We start from the raw sequence: 18,027 nt of genomic DNA on the forward strand, positions 1-18,027 counted from the left end.
GGCTTTGTAACGTTCAACCTGCCCCTCCTTTTCTTTTGTAGGTGTGTGTGTGTGCATGCTGCATAGGAGAAACCCTGTATTACGTTTTCCATTTAACACGTACCTTTGTAGGCGCTGTTTTCATTTTTTTTGCTTAGATATGACTCACTCTTAGTGTAAGAGTAAGGATATGTACCCAATGACTGGGAAACATCCATTTCCCCATAATTACATCGGTCGATTGCGGGATTCACTCTAATATAGTTGATTCTTAATAATGCGTGTTTATTAACCCCTTTCTTGCCACAGTAAGTCACAGTACTGGTGATTTTACAACGAAGAATGCAAAAGTACTCCGATATTCAAATGAAAAACAGTATATTGAGCATATACACCATACCATATTTTACTGACCTCACTAATACTTTTCATCTGCAAATCGATATAATACCCATAAGCTAAGCAATGCAGGGGAACAGTCGTGCATGACTTCTGCAGTACCTGTCATGGCTATGACAAAAGAAATAGCTGGGCAAAAACTACTGGTCTGCAGCGAGACTGCATATTAAGATGCCGGACAAGTATTTTAAATTGGGTTAATTCAAGTTTTAAAATGTATGGAAATCTCACCATTTATTTATCTCACCATAGTTTTTTCCTCACTTTTTCTTAAATGTAAACCTCACAATTTGGGAAAATTCCCAGAGGAATCATTCACTGGAACCAACATAAATCCAGTTCATCATAGTTTGATGGACTGATAGAGAGCCTTTCAGTGTCAGTGGGCACGTGTAGCGATGGGCAGAGGGGTGCAGCATGAGTGAAGGCATCTGAGACACTGACTAGTTGGTGGGTAGCTCTGTGGTCTCACACCTCTGTGGATTTGACTTCTGCCCCAGGCATCGTATTTATGGAGATTGTATGATCTTCATGTTCCTGTGTGGGTTTACTCTGGGTATTTGACAGGAAAATGACGGTTCAGAGTCATTTTAGGTGGAGTAATCTCTCTAAATTGCCTGTGTCTTTGTGTGTCCTGTGACTGAAATCCCATCCAGGATGCATTTTGCCTTAAATCCCGTGCTTCTTGGGATAGACTTGCCCAGCGGATGTTATTCTCCGAGGACCACATAGGAAGCCAGTGGAGGACTTTGTCTTATAGGGCAGGGAGAACTACCTGCAGCTCAGCATCAGCTAGACAAAAGAGTTGGCGGCAGATTTCTGGCATGCCAGAGATCCCCTAAGACCAGTCACTATACAGGGAGAGGAAATGAAGGTGGTGCAGTGCGGTTACAAATACCTGGGGGTCCACTTGAGTTGTAAACTGCACTGGGGCGGACGACACTGTAGCATTATGCAAGAAAGGCACTCTACTTTCTAAGGAGGTTCCGGTCTTTTGATGCGCGCAGCAAATTATTAGAGATATTTTACTAGTTCGTGGTGGCCAGCATACTTCCGTACACTGTGTACTGCTGTGGAAGCAAGATAAGTTCAAGCAATGCCAAATGCTTGAACAAACTCATCAGAAAAGCCAGCTCCATCAAATTATTTGCAGGGTGCTCTCTTTGAGCATGGCTAGCCACCGGCTCATTGCACCACAGCGTGCTAAGGACCACTACTGGGGACCTTTCCTGCCTGCTGCCATCAGGCACTGCAATGCCTCCCGCTGATGTGCCCACACTCTGCATAACACACGTTGAGACATTTAAAGACAGATATCAACAGCCTACATAATTATGTCCATCCATGTCCTTGTCGATTTATAGTTATCTGTTCATGTATGCACATCCTTGATTGCACTGTGCATTTACAGCTTGTCCTTTTGCGTTATTGTTTTTGTGTTCGTGCACCTTCTTTGCTGCTGTGTGCAAATATATCTTCCCTCCATCATCCATACATCTGTCTATTTATCTACCAAACCTGCATTTTTCTTATGCTTCGCAAAGACATTTTCTACAGTCATTTTCTATGCAATAAAAATGTAGCAAGTGACTCGGCACAAAATTATCATTGCAGATTTTTATTTTTTTTTTAAAACTACATTTCTGGGTATATTTATGACCATGCAAATAGCAAGCATCTGTTCACATTGCTGCATTTTCTTTTCAAGCATTACATAATGCAGCCTGAAGTCCTCAATTTAACTGAAGATATAGGCGTATGAGAGAGAGCGAGAGAGAGAGGAGTGTGAGAGAAATGTTTTTAATGCACTTCTTAATACATCTTGGAATAAGCAGTGGCCTGCTGGCTCAGTGATTAGCTCTATAATCTGCATGATGGCTTCATACCTCCAGGGTTCTAGGTTTAACGTCCAGCCCCTCCTTGTCTGGAGTTTTCTTGTTTTTCCAGTGTTTCCATGGGTTTCCCCTGGCACCCCAGCTCACTATCGCAGTTCAAAGAAGTGTTTGTGAGAGTGCAACCCGTGACAGACTGGAATCCCACTCAAGGTGTTCTCTACCTCACACCCTGTGCTTCCTGTGATAAGCTCAACACAGCCCTGTGCTGGATAAGGTGGAAGATGACTGCAGAAAAATACAGGACAGATTACGGGGAGAGTTGGTGGGGAAAATGTTTCTGGTGGAGAAGGATTGTTATAAGATTAGGGAGTCACCCGCTAATGCTTTTTTAACTGGGAATGGGAGAAACGGCATTTATATTCACAGACTGAAAAGCTGAAGGGGGAGAAAAGGGTGGAGAGACGAAGGGGTCGTTAAGGGAGTAATGATGAGACGTCAAACATGACAGACCAGCAACGGACAGAGCAGATGAACGAAACAGGGAAATGTAATATACAGGGAATGGTGGAGCGTGACTGTGAGGAAGAGAGTGGGAGAGCGTGGGAGTGTGAGAAAATGTGGGAGGACTGAAAAAAAAGAGTGACGGTAAGTAAAGCAGGCACTAACACCATGAAGGTAACAGGACGGTGTGAGCACAGGACAGAATTTGATTTTTTCTATAATGGTGGAAAAAAAATCATTACATAAGAAACATGCCAGGGCCTGCAATGCGTGCAGTGAGCACGGTACCACCTGGGGCATACTAAAGCGGACCTGCCAGTTAGCTGCTCAACCAGCAGTGCAGGCTTTCTAGCACAACTCCTATAAACCAAAACCAAAATTATTCAGTGCACAGATCACAACACAAAACCCACTTGTGACCAAGCCACCTTCCCCCAACCCCCCATTTTAATTATATTTTTGTATGTTTATTATTTAGGTTATAATATTGTATCAATGCAGGCTTAAATATGTAGGTATAAACCCCAATCAGGAGAATGACCAAACTGCATAACTTCATTCTGACTGCCATTTAACATTTCTCATCCTTCTCGATAAGCTGTGAGATCATCTAATAGACTGTGCCATGCTAAAAGAGATGTAGATGTTTACAGCTGTATAGGAGATCTTTTTGTTTCGATTTGGAGTATGCAACCATTGACTTCAATCCACAAATACAGGACTTGCATCCACTGGCAAGTCTTGAAAAGCAATTCATTGAAATGTGGCGGGGAAGGTGACATTAGAGAAGTCTGTATTGCACGCCCTGAAACGGACCTCAAACTGACTGGTGCAACCAGACAGAACACTAGAATGGAACAGCAGGCTAGCCAAAAAAAAAAGAAAAAGTCTTCTTTCAGTTTGTGACTGGTACCACTTGCCCCTTTTGTTCACAAAAAAAAAAAAACTATATTTGCAAATCTGTATTCCCTGTCGATTCCAGTCAGAGTATTCACTTTGTCACATACATAATTACCATTTAAATATCTAAATGTTCATGTGTTCAGTCAAGTTACTAGAAGTAATACCCATATTTCTGATCAGCCTGGAAGCTTAAGAAAACAAAAAACTGACAAAAGGACAGCACTCTCAAAACCCGTTCTGACTTCATTCCAAACACTTCTTTATACTGCCCGATTGTGCAAACTTTACAGGCTCACATTCATGTCCTGCTGATTATGGTAAATAGCTTGCCTCACTGCCTGCCTGACTTAACTCAAAAACGGGAGATATAAGGGAACTGTATGGAGATTGGGGTAGCTTGGAAGTTTTAATTTGGACAATTAGTATCAGAGTATTTCATTACAAATGACGTGGAGGTTGGTGGGGTTCATGGCAAACCAATGTAGTTGTGAAATGAGGTACCTTGAACTGTGATATTTTGGGCGGGTTTAAGAAATTACAAATGAGCTTGTGAGGTTTCACAAGCCAGCAATGTCATCTCACAAGGTCCACATCTGTAATGACTCAGACAGCAGTCAATTTCAGTCCCTGGCATGTGACAGACCAGCATAACTCACTAATCTGCTAGGTCCCACCTTCCTCTATAGGGGTGCTAATTTTCTCCCCCTACACAAGAGGTCTCCCAGTCCGCCAGTGAACAATGGCTCAGATTCATAAGTAACAGTTACTCCACACCAACTCTAGTTCACATTTTGATCTCAATCTAGGATGGCCAATTACTCTGATTTTAGGTCTTTCCTCAAAGTAAAGTGTGACGCTCATGCAAACTCTCACCATTTCATTCACTTCTAAATGACCAAAGTGGCACAGCAGAAACTCAAACCCAGACTCTCACAGGACACACTTTGCTTTGACCCCTCTACCCCTGAGCATTCACTGAGGGGTCAACTACAAAACGAGAACCATGTCACTGCACATATCCCACTGAACACTGAGGAAGGCAGACATGCAACTAAAAGTCTCACATCTTAGTATTAATCTTTCCCGTCTGTGTCACTTATGCCAGTGTTTACCTGTAATGCCGCAAGACAAACTGTGGGGTGGTTATCTACTACAAGTTTCACAATGCTGCCATCTGTTGCCAGTTAAGCACATTCAAATCAAACCAAATTGTCAGTCTTCTGATTGAGCTTCACATATGCACGCATACCTCCTGCACCAGAACATCAAAAATATCTACTATTTAAATTACACCATACTAAGTTGGATGTCAGGTGGTTGTAGCCAGAGTTAGAAAACAGACACACGCGCAGACATTTTCACTCAAATTTAATTTTCCACCAGCGCCACAGACAAAAACCTAAATTTACAAATCCACACAGCAATAATCAACAAGCCCTCACAGTGTTAACTGGTCTACAGAAAGTTAAATTACATGTAAAACCAAGAAGACAATTAAGGCAGAGAAGGTACACTGCTTTATTATAACGTTCACCTCTTTAACAAAAACAGTAATAAAATTACAGATCACACTTCTGCCCACCAAAATAAAAGGAAATGACTGGTTTAATTGTTGAGTTGAAGTCTATGTATTTATTCAAGCATGCAAGTGTTGTACATTATTGAATGATTAAATAGACTTTGCCTTAACCGATCATAATATCGTTCACTGCATCAAGGCCTTTCAACACTGACACTCTGGAATTAAGTTTAATTGTATTTAATTAAAAAGAAAGCATTCCGCAGAGGAAACAAAAATAAAAGCACAATTTCATCATACTAGCCGACACAGTGAATCAATATCATTGTGCGCCATAGAATATAAGCCAACTTAATTCCTTGGTGCTGCACCACAGGTCTGTATACAGATATATTTATGCACAAAACTTATTTCCCTGCAGAATAAATATCAGCCAGTTTTAGGCAAAATTAACATGTTATTCACAAATGCGTTAATGAGCTGATGGTACACTTATATGGCTATGCAGAAACAAACAATATGTGTCCAATTAGCAAGCACCATCAACATTGCTACAGTACTTTATTCCAATAACTGTTCTATCCATTACTGTCAGATATATATATATAAAAAATGTTCTGCAGATTTAAAAGTGGTTTCTAGTGAAGAGTGGAGAGGGAGGCATGGCATGTAAGAGGGTACAAACATTTAGAGAATGCAAAACTCATTTCCTCACAGTACATGGCAAGACAGAAACAACAACCTAACGTTTAATCTGAGAACAAAGTGTAACTGAAAGGCAACGTTTCCCAAACCACAAGTACAAATTTGTGATGGAATGTAATTGTAAAAACATCCAAATTCCATGCTTTCAACTTGAAAGAAACTGTAGTACAATTAATCAAACCTTTCAGTCAAGGGAGTCTGGCCCCATGCGTCAAGTGACGTCCAATGATCTTCCTAGAGAAATCAAATTCAATGAAACGATTCCTTCACATTTTAAAGTGGCCCAAGCTTGTTTCAGAGATGGTAACAAACGGTCTTAAATTAATATGTATTAAATTGTAATTTGTCCCTTGCAAATCCTTTAGCTAACAACTGAGGTGCAGCCTTAAATCTCATTAATATGCAATCTGACGCAACACTACAGCTGGACTTTGCTGACAACAACCCCAGCATAGAGCATTCTGCATTATGCCACTCAAACTGGTAAACTAAGGTCTCACTTTGTTACCCCAACTGAAAGGATCAATAGAAAAAAAAATACTGGCTATACATTCCATTGCTCTGCATGAAGGTCACATTCTTCAATTCCACCATAATAACCTAGAAATCTACAAGACCTGTGGTCACTATGCTCAAGCAAAACCTTAACACAGAACTCTCCTCCTCCTACCAAATACAAGAGTCTGATTTAAAATTCAATTACAGCATTTCCATTTAAAAAGAAGCTGTAGGTCAGACACTATAAATTCTAATATTCCCGAGGCAAGAGAATAAGTCAAAAAAGGGCCTTGAGTGCAATTATTTTACTACTTTTCAGCTTCATAACTGGACAGCACCACTACAATACACATCCATATCATTCAGATGGATTAAAGACATGGCAGGGGCAGAACAGAACAAAAAAAAGTACTGCACCATTGGGTGTTTTTCAGTAAATTCCTGTTTATTACACACTTCCTTAGTTCAAATGTGTATCATGCACTCCCTAAATTCTTCCACACATTTTGCTGGTCCTTATATAGTGATTCATTCAACTAACTACTTTTGTCCTTTTCCTTTCCATTCTTCTCTCCCTGGAAAGAAAAAAAAAAAAGTAAGGATTAGAAGATTTTGGGATCCGGGAGACACTAAGGACGAATGGTGCAAAATGGTGTATACCGCATCACTCTCATAAAAAAGGTTCAAAGTGAATAGTTACAAAGGGTGAAAACACCGCAGGAACTTTTCAGGAACCTGAGCCTTTTTCCAGAACCAGGAACTTTTGTGTTCACGTTGCAGAAATTCTGCCTGATTGTAATTCCTCGGAGGCACAACAAGAACCCCTTTTCAGTCCCTGCTCCAGACCAGGTACTTTTAGTTCAAACACAAACTACTGGGGAGGTGCGTACAGCGATAGGTTGCTGATTGGTTGAGCACAAGCACAGCGTTCACTTAGAAGTTACACAGAAGTGCGGGGAAGAGAGAAAAGTAGCGGAGATAAAATTGAGCAGATGGAATTATTTTTGTACCTGAAATTACATTTAATGCATCAATGAATAGCTTTTTGCTTGTGTCTCCATATTTGTCAGAAGATTCGGATAACCAATATACTTTTGTCTAATATCTCCAGTGCTGGTGGAGAAACTTGCCAGTGCTCATTAGCAGAGTAACATTTTTTTCTGTAGAAAACAAAAGATCTAACTGCTGGCCCGATTTAATTAGAATTTAGAATTTTAGAATTAGAATTTAGAGATCAGTGGTCATTGTCAACACACCGAAGCACACAGTGCGCAACAACAAAATGTGTCCTCTGCACTTGACCCATATGTGACTTTCGTGACATAGCAGGGGGCAGCTAATTCAGCGCCCAGGGAGCAGTACTTGGGGGCGGTACCTTGCTCAGGGTACCTCAGTGGTGCTTTGCTGGTCGGGGATTCGAACCTGCAATCTTTCTATTACAAGTGCGCTTCCTTAACCATCAAGCCACCACTGGCCACGTGGGCAGTTAATAATGAATTATAAACATGTCACGGATTGGATAAATAACATACAAATAAAATTGGATAAATTTCATCTTAATCATTTGCAATAACTGTGTGAAATGGAATCAAATTCTGCCTCTACAGTCTACTAGTTCATATAAAAGCATTGCATGTACAATGTCAGACCAACTTTGGTATTAGTCTGCAGAAAAAAAAAGGTCTGATCAAATTGTGTGTTCTCAATAATAAAAAAAAAACCCCACCAAACTCAATTGAGCTGAGGCCTTCAAAAGACTGAATACAAAGGGAAATGTTTAGGTACCTCTACTGTCATACAAGTAAGACAGACTTCTCCCACAATCACTAATTTTACAACATGAAAGCCCAAACAAGCAGGTAACGGTATATCCATATCCTTTATACCTCAGGGGGTGGGGGTTTGATAGTGACTGGCTGGGAGGAGCGGCGTGGAGGGGAAGGCTTGGGCTGAGCTTGTTGTTGCATAGTATCATAATATGTAACTCCACCATAAACCTGGGCCTGTGCCTGCAAGAGAAACAAAATGACAGTGAGGATTAAAGCCATGCAGTACACTGAACTGGGGAAACCGAATCTCACAACTGATGTGCTTCTAGCCTTAGATTTTTATACCACTCATGTTCACTTAGGCATTAGTTAGCCGAAACTAGATTCATCCAATGCTGCGTAACAGATGAATAAAGATATCTGCCACTGCATGCTCTGGCATTCTTGGGCCAGACATCACCATAATTCTCAAAAAAAAAGTTGTACGCAAAGAGGCACAAAATAAAATACCAGCAAGTTACCTTCTGTATGTTTGGGCTACATTCCCATAATTTATAGTCATCAAGCAAGAGTTTAGTCTGAAAAATGTACAACACATTCTATAGAGATATTACTGAAACACAAAATTTGGCAATAAAAAGATTTAATCTTCAATATTCCAATTCCTCATCTTTCAGGGCTTTAGAGGCAAAGAGGTGAAACAATTCTAAGGGGCAATGGTATAAAAACCAACCCAATGTCAGATTTACATCTGAGCAAAATAATTTGAGGCAACTAACATGTTGAAAGCAGGTTAAAGCAGAAGAGGAAGAGGACAACCAACAACAAGGTGGGTGGACTCAATCATGTTCAATGAACAATGTCCTCGGAAAGTCTGAAAGCCCAGAGAAAAATATTCTGGAGAGGTGCCTTCTGTATGGTTGCCAGAAGCAGACGTTGAATTGACAGAACATATATTAGTGCTCATATTAGTGGCAGAAGTAAAATTCATAATCACTGTCCTTAACCTAATCAGGTGTGCAACTGAAGACATTTCTTTGGAGATCACTGCTGCACAACACCCGGATCTGGAGAAATGTAATGCAGCAACACTGGCAATATCCCCCTTTCAAATGCCAGATTTTACAGACAGCATATTGCTTGACTGATCAATTGGCAGCAGTCAGACAGACGTACTTGAGGGTTTGGGTACATTGGTGGAAGGGTAGCACCAGCAGGGTAGGGAAAGTTTGTGTTTCCAAAAGTCATGACTCCAGGTGGTGGGTAGAACGGAGGAGCCATCAGCTGCTGAGGGGGCGGCTGCCCGGGGGGCATGGAGACGGGGGGCCCCGCATACATGGCAGGGTTAGGGATGGCGGCACCAGACTGATGAGGGTGCAGTCCTGAAGAAAATCGGAAGGGTGAAATACATTTTTTTAAAAAAAAGGCACAAATGACAATAAGTGCAGACAGAACACCTTGCTTGCAACACAGCACCCTTCAATGAACTTAATGAAGACACGAGTACTTTATTTCAGTTAAAAATATTAAAATACAATGACCGTCAAAAACTTCTAAATACATGAATTACCATTCATAACACTCAAGACACCGAGACTTACTTACTGCAAATAACATTACTACACAAGGAAAAGTGAAAGATTACTTAGGAATGTTGGTTAAGTTTACAGTTAGCTTTGCTAATGCCACTGCGAAAATGAGTCTCAATACTCAGTTATTCAAATAGTTAAACTTAATGCCATCATGCACATTCAGGGTATTGACAAATGGGAAGCTCTCATATACTACTGGCAGACACTCAAAGCAACAATTCCAGCAACAGATATACTGACCTGGATGGCCAGGATGAGCTGGGTGTGGGAGGTGCATCTCGGGTTGAACCAGCATGCCCTGCGGAGGCAACGGTGTGGGGCTCTCGCTGTGTGTGTATATTGGTCCTTGAAAAGACACTGCAGCAAAGGAAGAAACTTTATTTTTCCTGCTTACAGGACACGATGTTTCGAACATAAAGCATGAGTATCTCCTTCAGGTCCCATTCTATAAGTGACAAGCATTTAGTGCAAATACTACACCAGTATACAAGGATATGAAAAGTGACTTGGTCAACGCAGGAGGAACCTGTATAACGCGGGCTTCTAGCAGCACTGCACTCACTGGGGTCGTAGTAGTGACCTTCCATTATGCCGATGTGCATCGGGGCTGGTTCAGGGACAGGTCTTTGCCGCTGAGAGGAATACCGCTTCGCACGGCCACCACCAACACCCTGAAGACAAGAGAACAAGGGAAGCTCTCTGCTGTAAACATGGACATTAAGCATTTTACCCCTATTCCCATAACCACAACTAAAATATATAACTATGGGTTTATAACGGCTATCATCGCCATCTTATGATGGACTGACAACCAGCAGAAATATGGGTAAGGGTGTCCGGGTCACACTCACAATTTCCTCTAAGCGGCCAAACTGGGGAGGCCCACCGGGCATGTGCATGGAATTATGAATACCTGCCGAGAAAGAGGAACTTACATTCCTGCATTTAAACAAATGAAAATGACCCTGTTTTTTCGAGCTTTGATTCTAAAGGTTACCTCCATAAAGTGTTACTTAAACTGATCCAGCACAGCAAGCATTAAAATCGAAGGGGGGTCGGAATGTTTCAAGTGCATAAATGAACCAGTGGTTAGTCTTCTGATATATCTGTAATGCTAAATACAATTGTGCAATGGCTTCAGGTCTATTAGATCTTTTCATATCTTTAATACCACCTCCAAGACCAGACCATGTTATGCATTTCCATGTCTGTAACCAAGTGTGTATGCATGTGTTATTTACATTTTACATGACACTCGTCCAAAGCACCTTACAATTGAGGGAAGGGTTACAATTTATATCTGTAGGACTGCTTCATTTGAGTAAAGTTAGTTGGCAAAGTGATCCAAGTAAAAGCTTGGTATTTTGAAAAAAATACATAACCGAGCACGAGGTAAACATAAGCTTAAAACCAATTTAGGGCTTAGTGTAAATAATGGTCAATGCTAAAAAGCTAGACATCTCTCATCAAATACCTGCAAAGCCCCATAAAACATTTTACAATGGGGTAGGTCAGTACAAAGGCAGGACAGGGGAGGAGGAAAACATAAAAGAAAAATAATCTTACCCCTCATCTCTGCACGCAAGTATGAAGGAGGGCTCTGGGCCCAGTTTTGTCCAGCCAGGCTGAGCCTGGCCAGGTCCTGATCGAGGCCTGACAGCCCACTCTGAACACCAGAACGATCTGCAGGAGGTTCCCAGTTTTCACTCTTGACGGAAGGCAGGGCTTGCTGGGGGGCAGATGGAGCCTGGGGAGCAGCGTCATCTAAAGAAGCCTGTTTGCTTAAATCCGTAAGCTTGTTGCGAGTCCTGCGGGCCAGGGAGTACGATTTCCTTTCCACTGTTCTTTCTGGGGCGGCAGGAGAGGCATCTCTGGGAAGAGCGGCCTCCGACAGCGGCTCCTCCTGCCGACGGGGCTGAGGGCTATCACGAGAAGCGCTCTCAGATTGCTTGTTATAGTAGCCAGGCTGCGGCTTTGGCTGCTCCTCATCCTCATGGTACAGTTCTTCCTCCACCAACACTGACGGACTGCACTCCGCCTCAATATTCCTAGCTGGCTGTCCAGAGCCCCGTTCACTCTCATGATGCACATAGCCCCCCCGGCCAAACGCTCCTTGATTGTGTTGCTGGGAGTGATTCTCCTCACATGCTTTATAATTTACGCGATTATCACGGTACGAGGCTGCGAGGGGTCGACTGCCATGAAAGCTGCGGGACTGGCTGTGTGAAACAGTTCTTCCACCGCCACTGTGAAACCGTGATGGATGGGGTGCAGATGGAGTCGGTTGGGCAGATGAGTGCGATGTGTTGGCTGCGGAGTTCGTGCTGCTTCCACCGTTGGGCCAAGATGTGCGATTTGGCTTCTCGCCATTCCGCCACCGCTTCACTCTGCTCGGAGAGGTGCTGTACCTGCAAGGAGTGTAGCAGGAAAGTTACACCGTGCCAGACACCAAGTAGGGTGTTAGGAGTATATAATTCTTGGCCAGGGCCAATGCATTAGCGGCATCAATGATCTGGAAATACCAAGAATCGTTTCATTCACAGAAATCCTTCAAAAATATTTTTCATTAGGATTCTTTTTGAAGAATGACACAGTGACTAGACTGAAAAGAATCAAGAGTTGTTTACTATTCACCATGAAAATGATTTTTGACTTTCTTTTTGCCAAGCCGTCTACCTGTGCCGAACCACTTACTAAACTACTTGTGTGACTAATGTGCCTTGTTAGATATTGAAAAATCCATGCTTCTTATAAACTATTTGGACTGGGATTACTGAAGATGAATAAATTAAACAGAGCAAAGCAAACAAATGGTTGGTCATATGACTTAAGTCAAAATATAAAAACGACAAACTGAAGTTGAAAATAAGCATGGACATACTATGGCTGCAGTATAAGATGATCTGTGCGATTAAGTTCCAGCCTAGTGAAGGACAAGGAAGACCTCAAGGGCAAGAAACACAAAAATATTTAACAAGGTCAGACAAATAGAAGAACCAGCAAAAGGAAGAAGATTTCAGATTAGCCCCGAGATCAACAGGGAAATGGAAATCCGCAGGGATAGAGGGCATCACAAAGAAAATAATAGCGTTTACCAAATGAATGTAAACAATTTTGGAAAATGGGGACCTACAGAGTGGAAGAGCTTGATTATATTCCAAAAATGAAGAAAGAATGAGAACCTTAAAACGAAATACCTGATGCATGAGGAGGATTCATGCATGGCCAAGGAACACTATATACCATAATGAAAAACCAGGATGAGTAAATCAGAAAATTTTACTGTCCTCTTAAAGATTACAACATGAATGCCCAGACAGAAACACTCTTATCCTGGGCATATTATAAGACGACCCATTGCTCTGGAAACGACCAAAATGCTTGGAAAAGCAGAAGGTAAGAGAAAAAGATGACAATCAGCAACAAGATGGATGGGCTAAATCAACAGGGAAAAAATCAACTGAGAATTCTAAGGACCCAAAACAGAAGACAGCAGCTTCTAAAGGAAATACCACGTTTATGCTCATTGACCTGATTGTGTCTAGTAAAATGTGTCTATGCATATGAATGAGCCAGTAAGTGTGCATTAACTCCTGTTTTCTAACACCGCTTCTTATGTTTCTAACAGAAGTCAGAAAATCAATGCATTAAACATAGCTCTGAAAAAGACACTTGATGTGATGTTTTAGAAGACTGAATACATTCTTAAAATCATCATATTTTCACCCCAACATCCCCTGACGGGGACGGTATTAGACGAGTACCTTGGCTTGCGGGCACGGTAAAGTCGACCATCACTGGGGCCATTAGCATTGCGAATGTCATAGCCATACATGGCAATCAGCTCCTCCCGAGACTTAGGGGCTTGTTCATCCTCTCGAAACTTATCATGCTCCCAGCGACCTTCATCCTTCCAAAGCTTCCTGTGCCGAGTTTTTGGCCTATGGAAAGAAACAGAAGGGGCGGGGTTTAAATGCTTAAGAAAATGCCACAGAAAAATCAAAATCTTCGTCATACCGTGATATTGAAGGATTCACCTATGACAGTCTGCCTTGCCAGCCAGTACCATTTCCTTGGTACTACAAAGCAATTCTATTCTCTGCTTCCACGTGATGCAAGTCATGTTTTCATCTTCTGTTCTCTAAACATCAGCTATCAAACTTACCGTATGTCATCGGCATGGGCTTGCCCTCTTACATCATGTTCAAAGAAAAGCCCCTTCCGAGGAATGTAGGCTGGGTTCTTGCGATCCTCATCATCATCCAGCTTCTTGCTTGCCTTTCCCCTCGTCTTATTCTCTGGGTCATCAGTGCTTTCCTGAAATTTGAGGTAAACCAAAAGACGTCTCATTAATCAGTTAATACTTATTTACTTTATAATGTTAACATATTATAGGGCCAGTGAATGGCATTCTGCTTTTCTCATTAAAACTATAAAGTAGGCCTGGGTGATAAAGAGAAAGCAATATGTATTGCAATACACACTTCAACAATATCAATAACAAAATTCTTTGATAAAATTTCACACAGCATCACTTAAATGCATTAAATACAAACTGCCAGGAAAACACTTAACGAATATGCTCATTTTGGTTGCATGAACAAACCCCAACAGTGTTCCCTCCCTGGGTCATAAACAGCTTTTTTTAAGTCTAACCGATATCAGAACATCGCTGTCTGTAAACTGTGCAAGACGTCCATTCAGACCTAGAGTGAGAATAAACTTATTTTAATCACCACAGCAGCTTTCATTCTATCGTTATATAAAACAATGATAAAACAAGAAATTCCCACATACTGTGGATAAGGAACATTGCTTGATAACACACATCAGTCGACCACATCACAGAAACGAATGTAATTCCAATCAATCAGTGTTTTGATAATGGACAACCAATGCGCAACAAACGCACAGCAAAGTTTACGGAGCTAGCGGAGTACCCCACATACTATTGTATAGATATTGTGGATAGAAAAAGGTAGAGACAGTGGTGTGGCAGCACTTTGGCAATTTAAAGAAACCTACAACACGCAACAGGCTGGTGCTGGGTGTTGTAATTTCTGCCAAAAACTTGTGCCAACTAAAACTGAAAATACTATTAATTTATTCACCACTCCCGGGCATTGCCATCCAGCAGAACAAACAGAATGCAAGCACTTACAGTCACAGACAAAAACAATTAGTGCTGCAACATTCAGTCACATCAAAAACATTTTATTTTTCAATACGAGGTGAGTAGAAACTCTACCAGCAATGTCAAACCACCTAGCAAAGCAGTCAAAGAAGATAAAGGAGGACTGTCGGCATATTACTAATGATACTAGTAATAAAATAAAAATCAAATTTCAGTTTGCAGTGCATTCAATTTGTCATCTTTTTCATGTTCTATTTAAGGGGACTCTGTATAAGGGGAATCCTAAGGGAATTCTTAAGCATAAATGCAGTCCTGAAGTAAAGAAATAATGACTTATTACTAGAAATAATGATCAATGATTTGGGATAATTATCAATGTCAACTGATATGAAAGAAATTGTTGATCAAGTATTTTGCCATAATCACCAAGCCCTACCAAGAAACGTACCTTGGCACTTAATGTCTTGTGTATAAATTATCAATGAAAACACATACGCAAAACTAATTTGTGAAAACTCCAGACTAGTGCTTCAAAAAAGACAGTTTTAGGACAAGAAAGAACAGCCAACATGCCTGTCCATCTCCACTCTGTCTCTCGCCAGCTAGGTTCCCTCTGTCTTCTGTCTTCGCGTCTTTATCCCGGTCTTCCTCGTCATCTTCCCCCTGGTCCACAACTACGACCTGCTCCAACAGCTCTGCACAGGGTTTATCATCTGAAGATTTTTCCTCAGCATGGGGCTTGGAACCTTCATCACTGAACTGCTTTCCAGCAATATCTTCCTCTTCACCCTGAGAAAGAGGACAAATTTTTCCAGCATATACACCGCCTCATACTACTATAACACAGTGCATGTATCACATTACTCCCAAACAGGAGTGGTGTATCATATTTATTAGACTGTTTTTGAAAGCTTAATTTATACATGGTTTAGGCAATAAGATTAACTTCAATGCAGGTTTTCCACAAAAACCCAACAGCATCCTTTAAACAATCGCTGAACTGAATGATCCAGGCTAGCTGGTCATGAGGCCAGGAGTTCCCTTGATGAACACAACACAAAAATAGTCTTGTATTTCAGAAGTGATACATTTTAGCAGACTCCCAGGTTCATATCTGGCTTAACATATTACACTTTAGTATATACTGGTCTTACGCCAACATTTAGCCTAGTTACCTCAGATTGAGAACAGTTTTCTTCTGGATCTGCACTGTCGTAGTCTGACAACACAGCTGGAATGAACATCCACAGATGAATCAGTAATTTGTGCCCTTCTCAATTGTGGTTTTTGCAAACACAAATCAGTATCATCATACTTACCCTCTCCAATGCCATCCTCACTCTCCTGGATCAAAAATACAAACAAATACTAGATTAAGGCTACAGCCAACACAGTAACATTAGGTTGGCCATTAGACTACGATGCCTGTTGTACTGTGCAAAACAGTTTCTTTAATCAAGGTCGCAGGGTAACACAAAAGCGGCATATTGGGAAATAAAATATTTTCATTTCTTTAGCTATTGACATGACCCATTTAACGTGGTAATTCCGGTCTCCTAACTTCTCGTGAAAGCCATCCACAATATAGCTTATTAATATGAGTACAATTTGCATATCAGACTAGTGTACACCAGAGGCAACACAGACCGCAGTCGGTCCTCATAGCACAGGCGAAAAATGACAGAAGGCGGAATTATACTACCAAACCATCAAGTTTTCTGCTCATTAACGACGATTATTCATGACAAACTTATCTGGCTTAAAATATTTTAAGCAAAAAACATGTTTCAGTTGACCCCCTCAATCTTTTATAGACTCGGCTAATAACTCGGCAAGCTGGAGAACCAGACTCACGATTTTCTCTACATACGAAGTTAGTTTGGCTTCTTTCTACAAGTCGTTTCCCCCGTTAAATATGTCGTGTATGAAATGATGATACCACGAGGCCTGTGGAAGAGGAGGTAGCGAGGCAAGTGTCCTGCCCCAAAAAACGAAGGAATATGGTCACTCACACACTCGGACTCCTCTTCGCTTTTAGACCGAATGCGGGGACTGGGTAACGCAGCAGATTCGAGATCATTCACGGTAGCTTTTCCCGGAGCAGAACCCAAGCCCCCGCTTTCGGTACTCGAACCAGACTCGTCCTCTTCTTCGCTATCCTGAGACGCGCGCTTCCGTCGCCTCCTGTCCGCCATCTTGGAAATCAGATGATTGAAAAAAATCCCAGGCACCGCACAGCACCATGGGAGTTCTAGTTGAATCCGAAAGTGAAGGATCTGTGCTGCTCTCCGGGAGACGCAGGCCGAGAAGTAGCCAATTAAAACGAGGTGCTGCGAGACCAATGGAGATAAACGTCTGAAAAAGCCACATGCTCGTCAACAAATTGCCCGTCTAATGTTCATTACAAGAAATACATTTAAGGAAAAAAACAGCTTTAAATGATTTTCCCTTCTTTTTTTCTGTGATTTTAAATATTTAACTGCTAGCTTATGTATGTGGGGAATATTAAGTTTTGATTACTGTATTTTATTTTTTGCACTAGTAGTAGAAAATGAATTAGTCACGAATAACATTGATTTTAACTTCAAGGACAGGATAGATAGTCGCCAAACAGCAGCGACTTAAGTTACCACAGTAAGAATCATAACATAAACTGTATGTGGTGTGCTTCACGAAGATCCAATTTATAATAGGACTGCCTGTGAGAGATCTTTGTATCAAAAACCAATGATCAAATACAAAAAATTAATATGATCTTAGATACCTTTTCTGAGTTTATATTTGGAGAGAATTTAAGGATGCCTTTAAACAATGTCTCTCATCTAATGTTAAACACTGTTGTTCCATGTTGTCCTCATATTCCACATGTCCTCATACACTGCCAAACATATTCAAGGGTGGGTTCATACACCTCATGCTAAAGTAGAATTTCTTCCATGACCTTCCCAAACACGAGACCTAAACATTCATAAAGAGTGCAAAATGTAAAGCTAATTTGTCCACCAAAGAAGTCGAGGATTTTCTTCTTGAAAAATCATCTAATATACAACTGCACACACTTGAGAACATATATTAATGCATTGGGTGGTGTTTTCATTATGTCCACTCCGTGTGTCTTCAGTGTTGTGTAATGATTGACGTAAAACCAAGTTGTTGTTTTTTTAATAATTATAAAACTGATAGTGCTGCACAG

The 18,027-nt window shown here is 41.2% G+C and overlaps 1 protein-coding gene across 1 annotated transcript; it reads right to left on the minus strand.

Annotated features, from left to right (window-relative positions):
* Positions 1-4,968: 4,968 nt before the first annotated feature.
* casc3 (casc3 exon junction complex subunit) lies at positions 4,969-17,120 on the minus strand. The gene is made up of 13 exons (XM_023835798.2): positions 16,847-17,120; positions 16,154-16,178; positions 16,010-16,065; positions 15,408-15,623; positions 13,866-14,017; positions 13,465-13,641; positions 11,267-12,108; positions 10,552-10,613; positions 10,263-10,371; positions 9,941-10,057; positions 9,285-9,490; positions 8,226-8,348; positions 4,969-6,914 (listed from the first exon to the last, which is right to left on the minus strand). Exons 1-13 carry the CDS (start codon positions 17,027-17,029, stop codon positions 6,876-6,878), a joined length of 2,307 nt encoding a protein of 768 aa, XP_023691566.1. The 5' UTR covers positions 17,030-17,120; the 3' UTR covers positions 4,969-6,875.
* Positions 17,121-18,027: the final 907 nt, after the last annotated feature.

This window comes from Paramormyrops kingsleyae, chromosome 5 (genome assembly GCF_048594095.1).
Source record: "Paramormyrops kingsleyae isolate MSU_618 chromosome 5, PKINGS_0.4, whole genome shotgun sequence".
NCBI classification, from domain to species: Eukaryota; Metazoa; Chordata; class Actinopteri; order Osteoglossiformes; family Mormyridae; genus Paramormyrops; species Paramormyrops kingsleyae.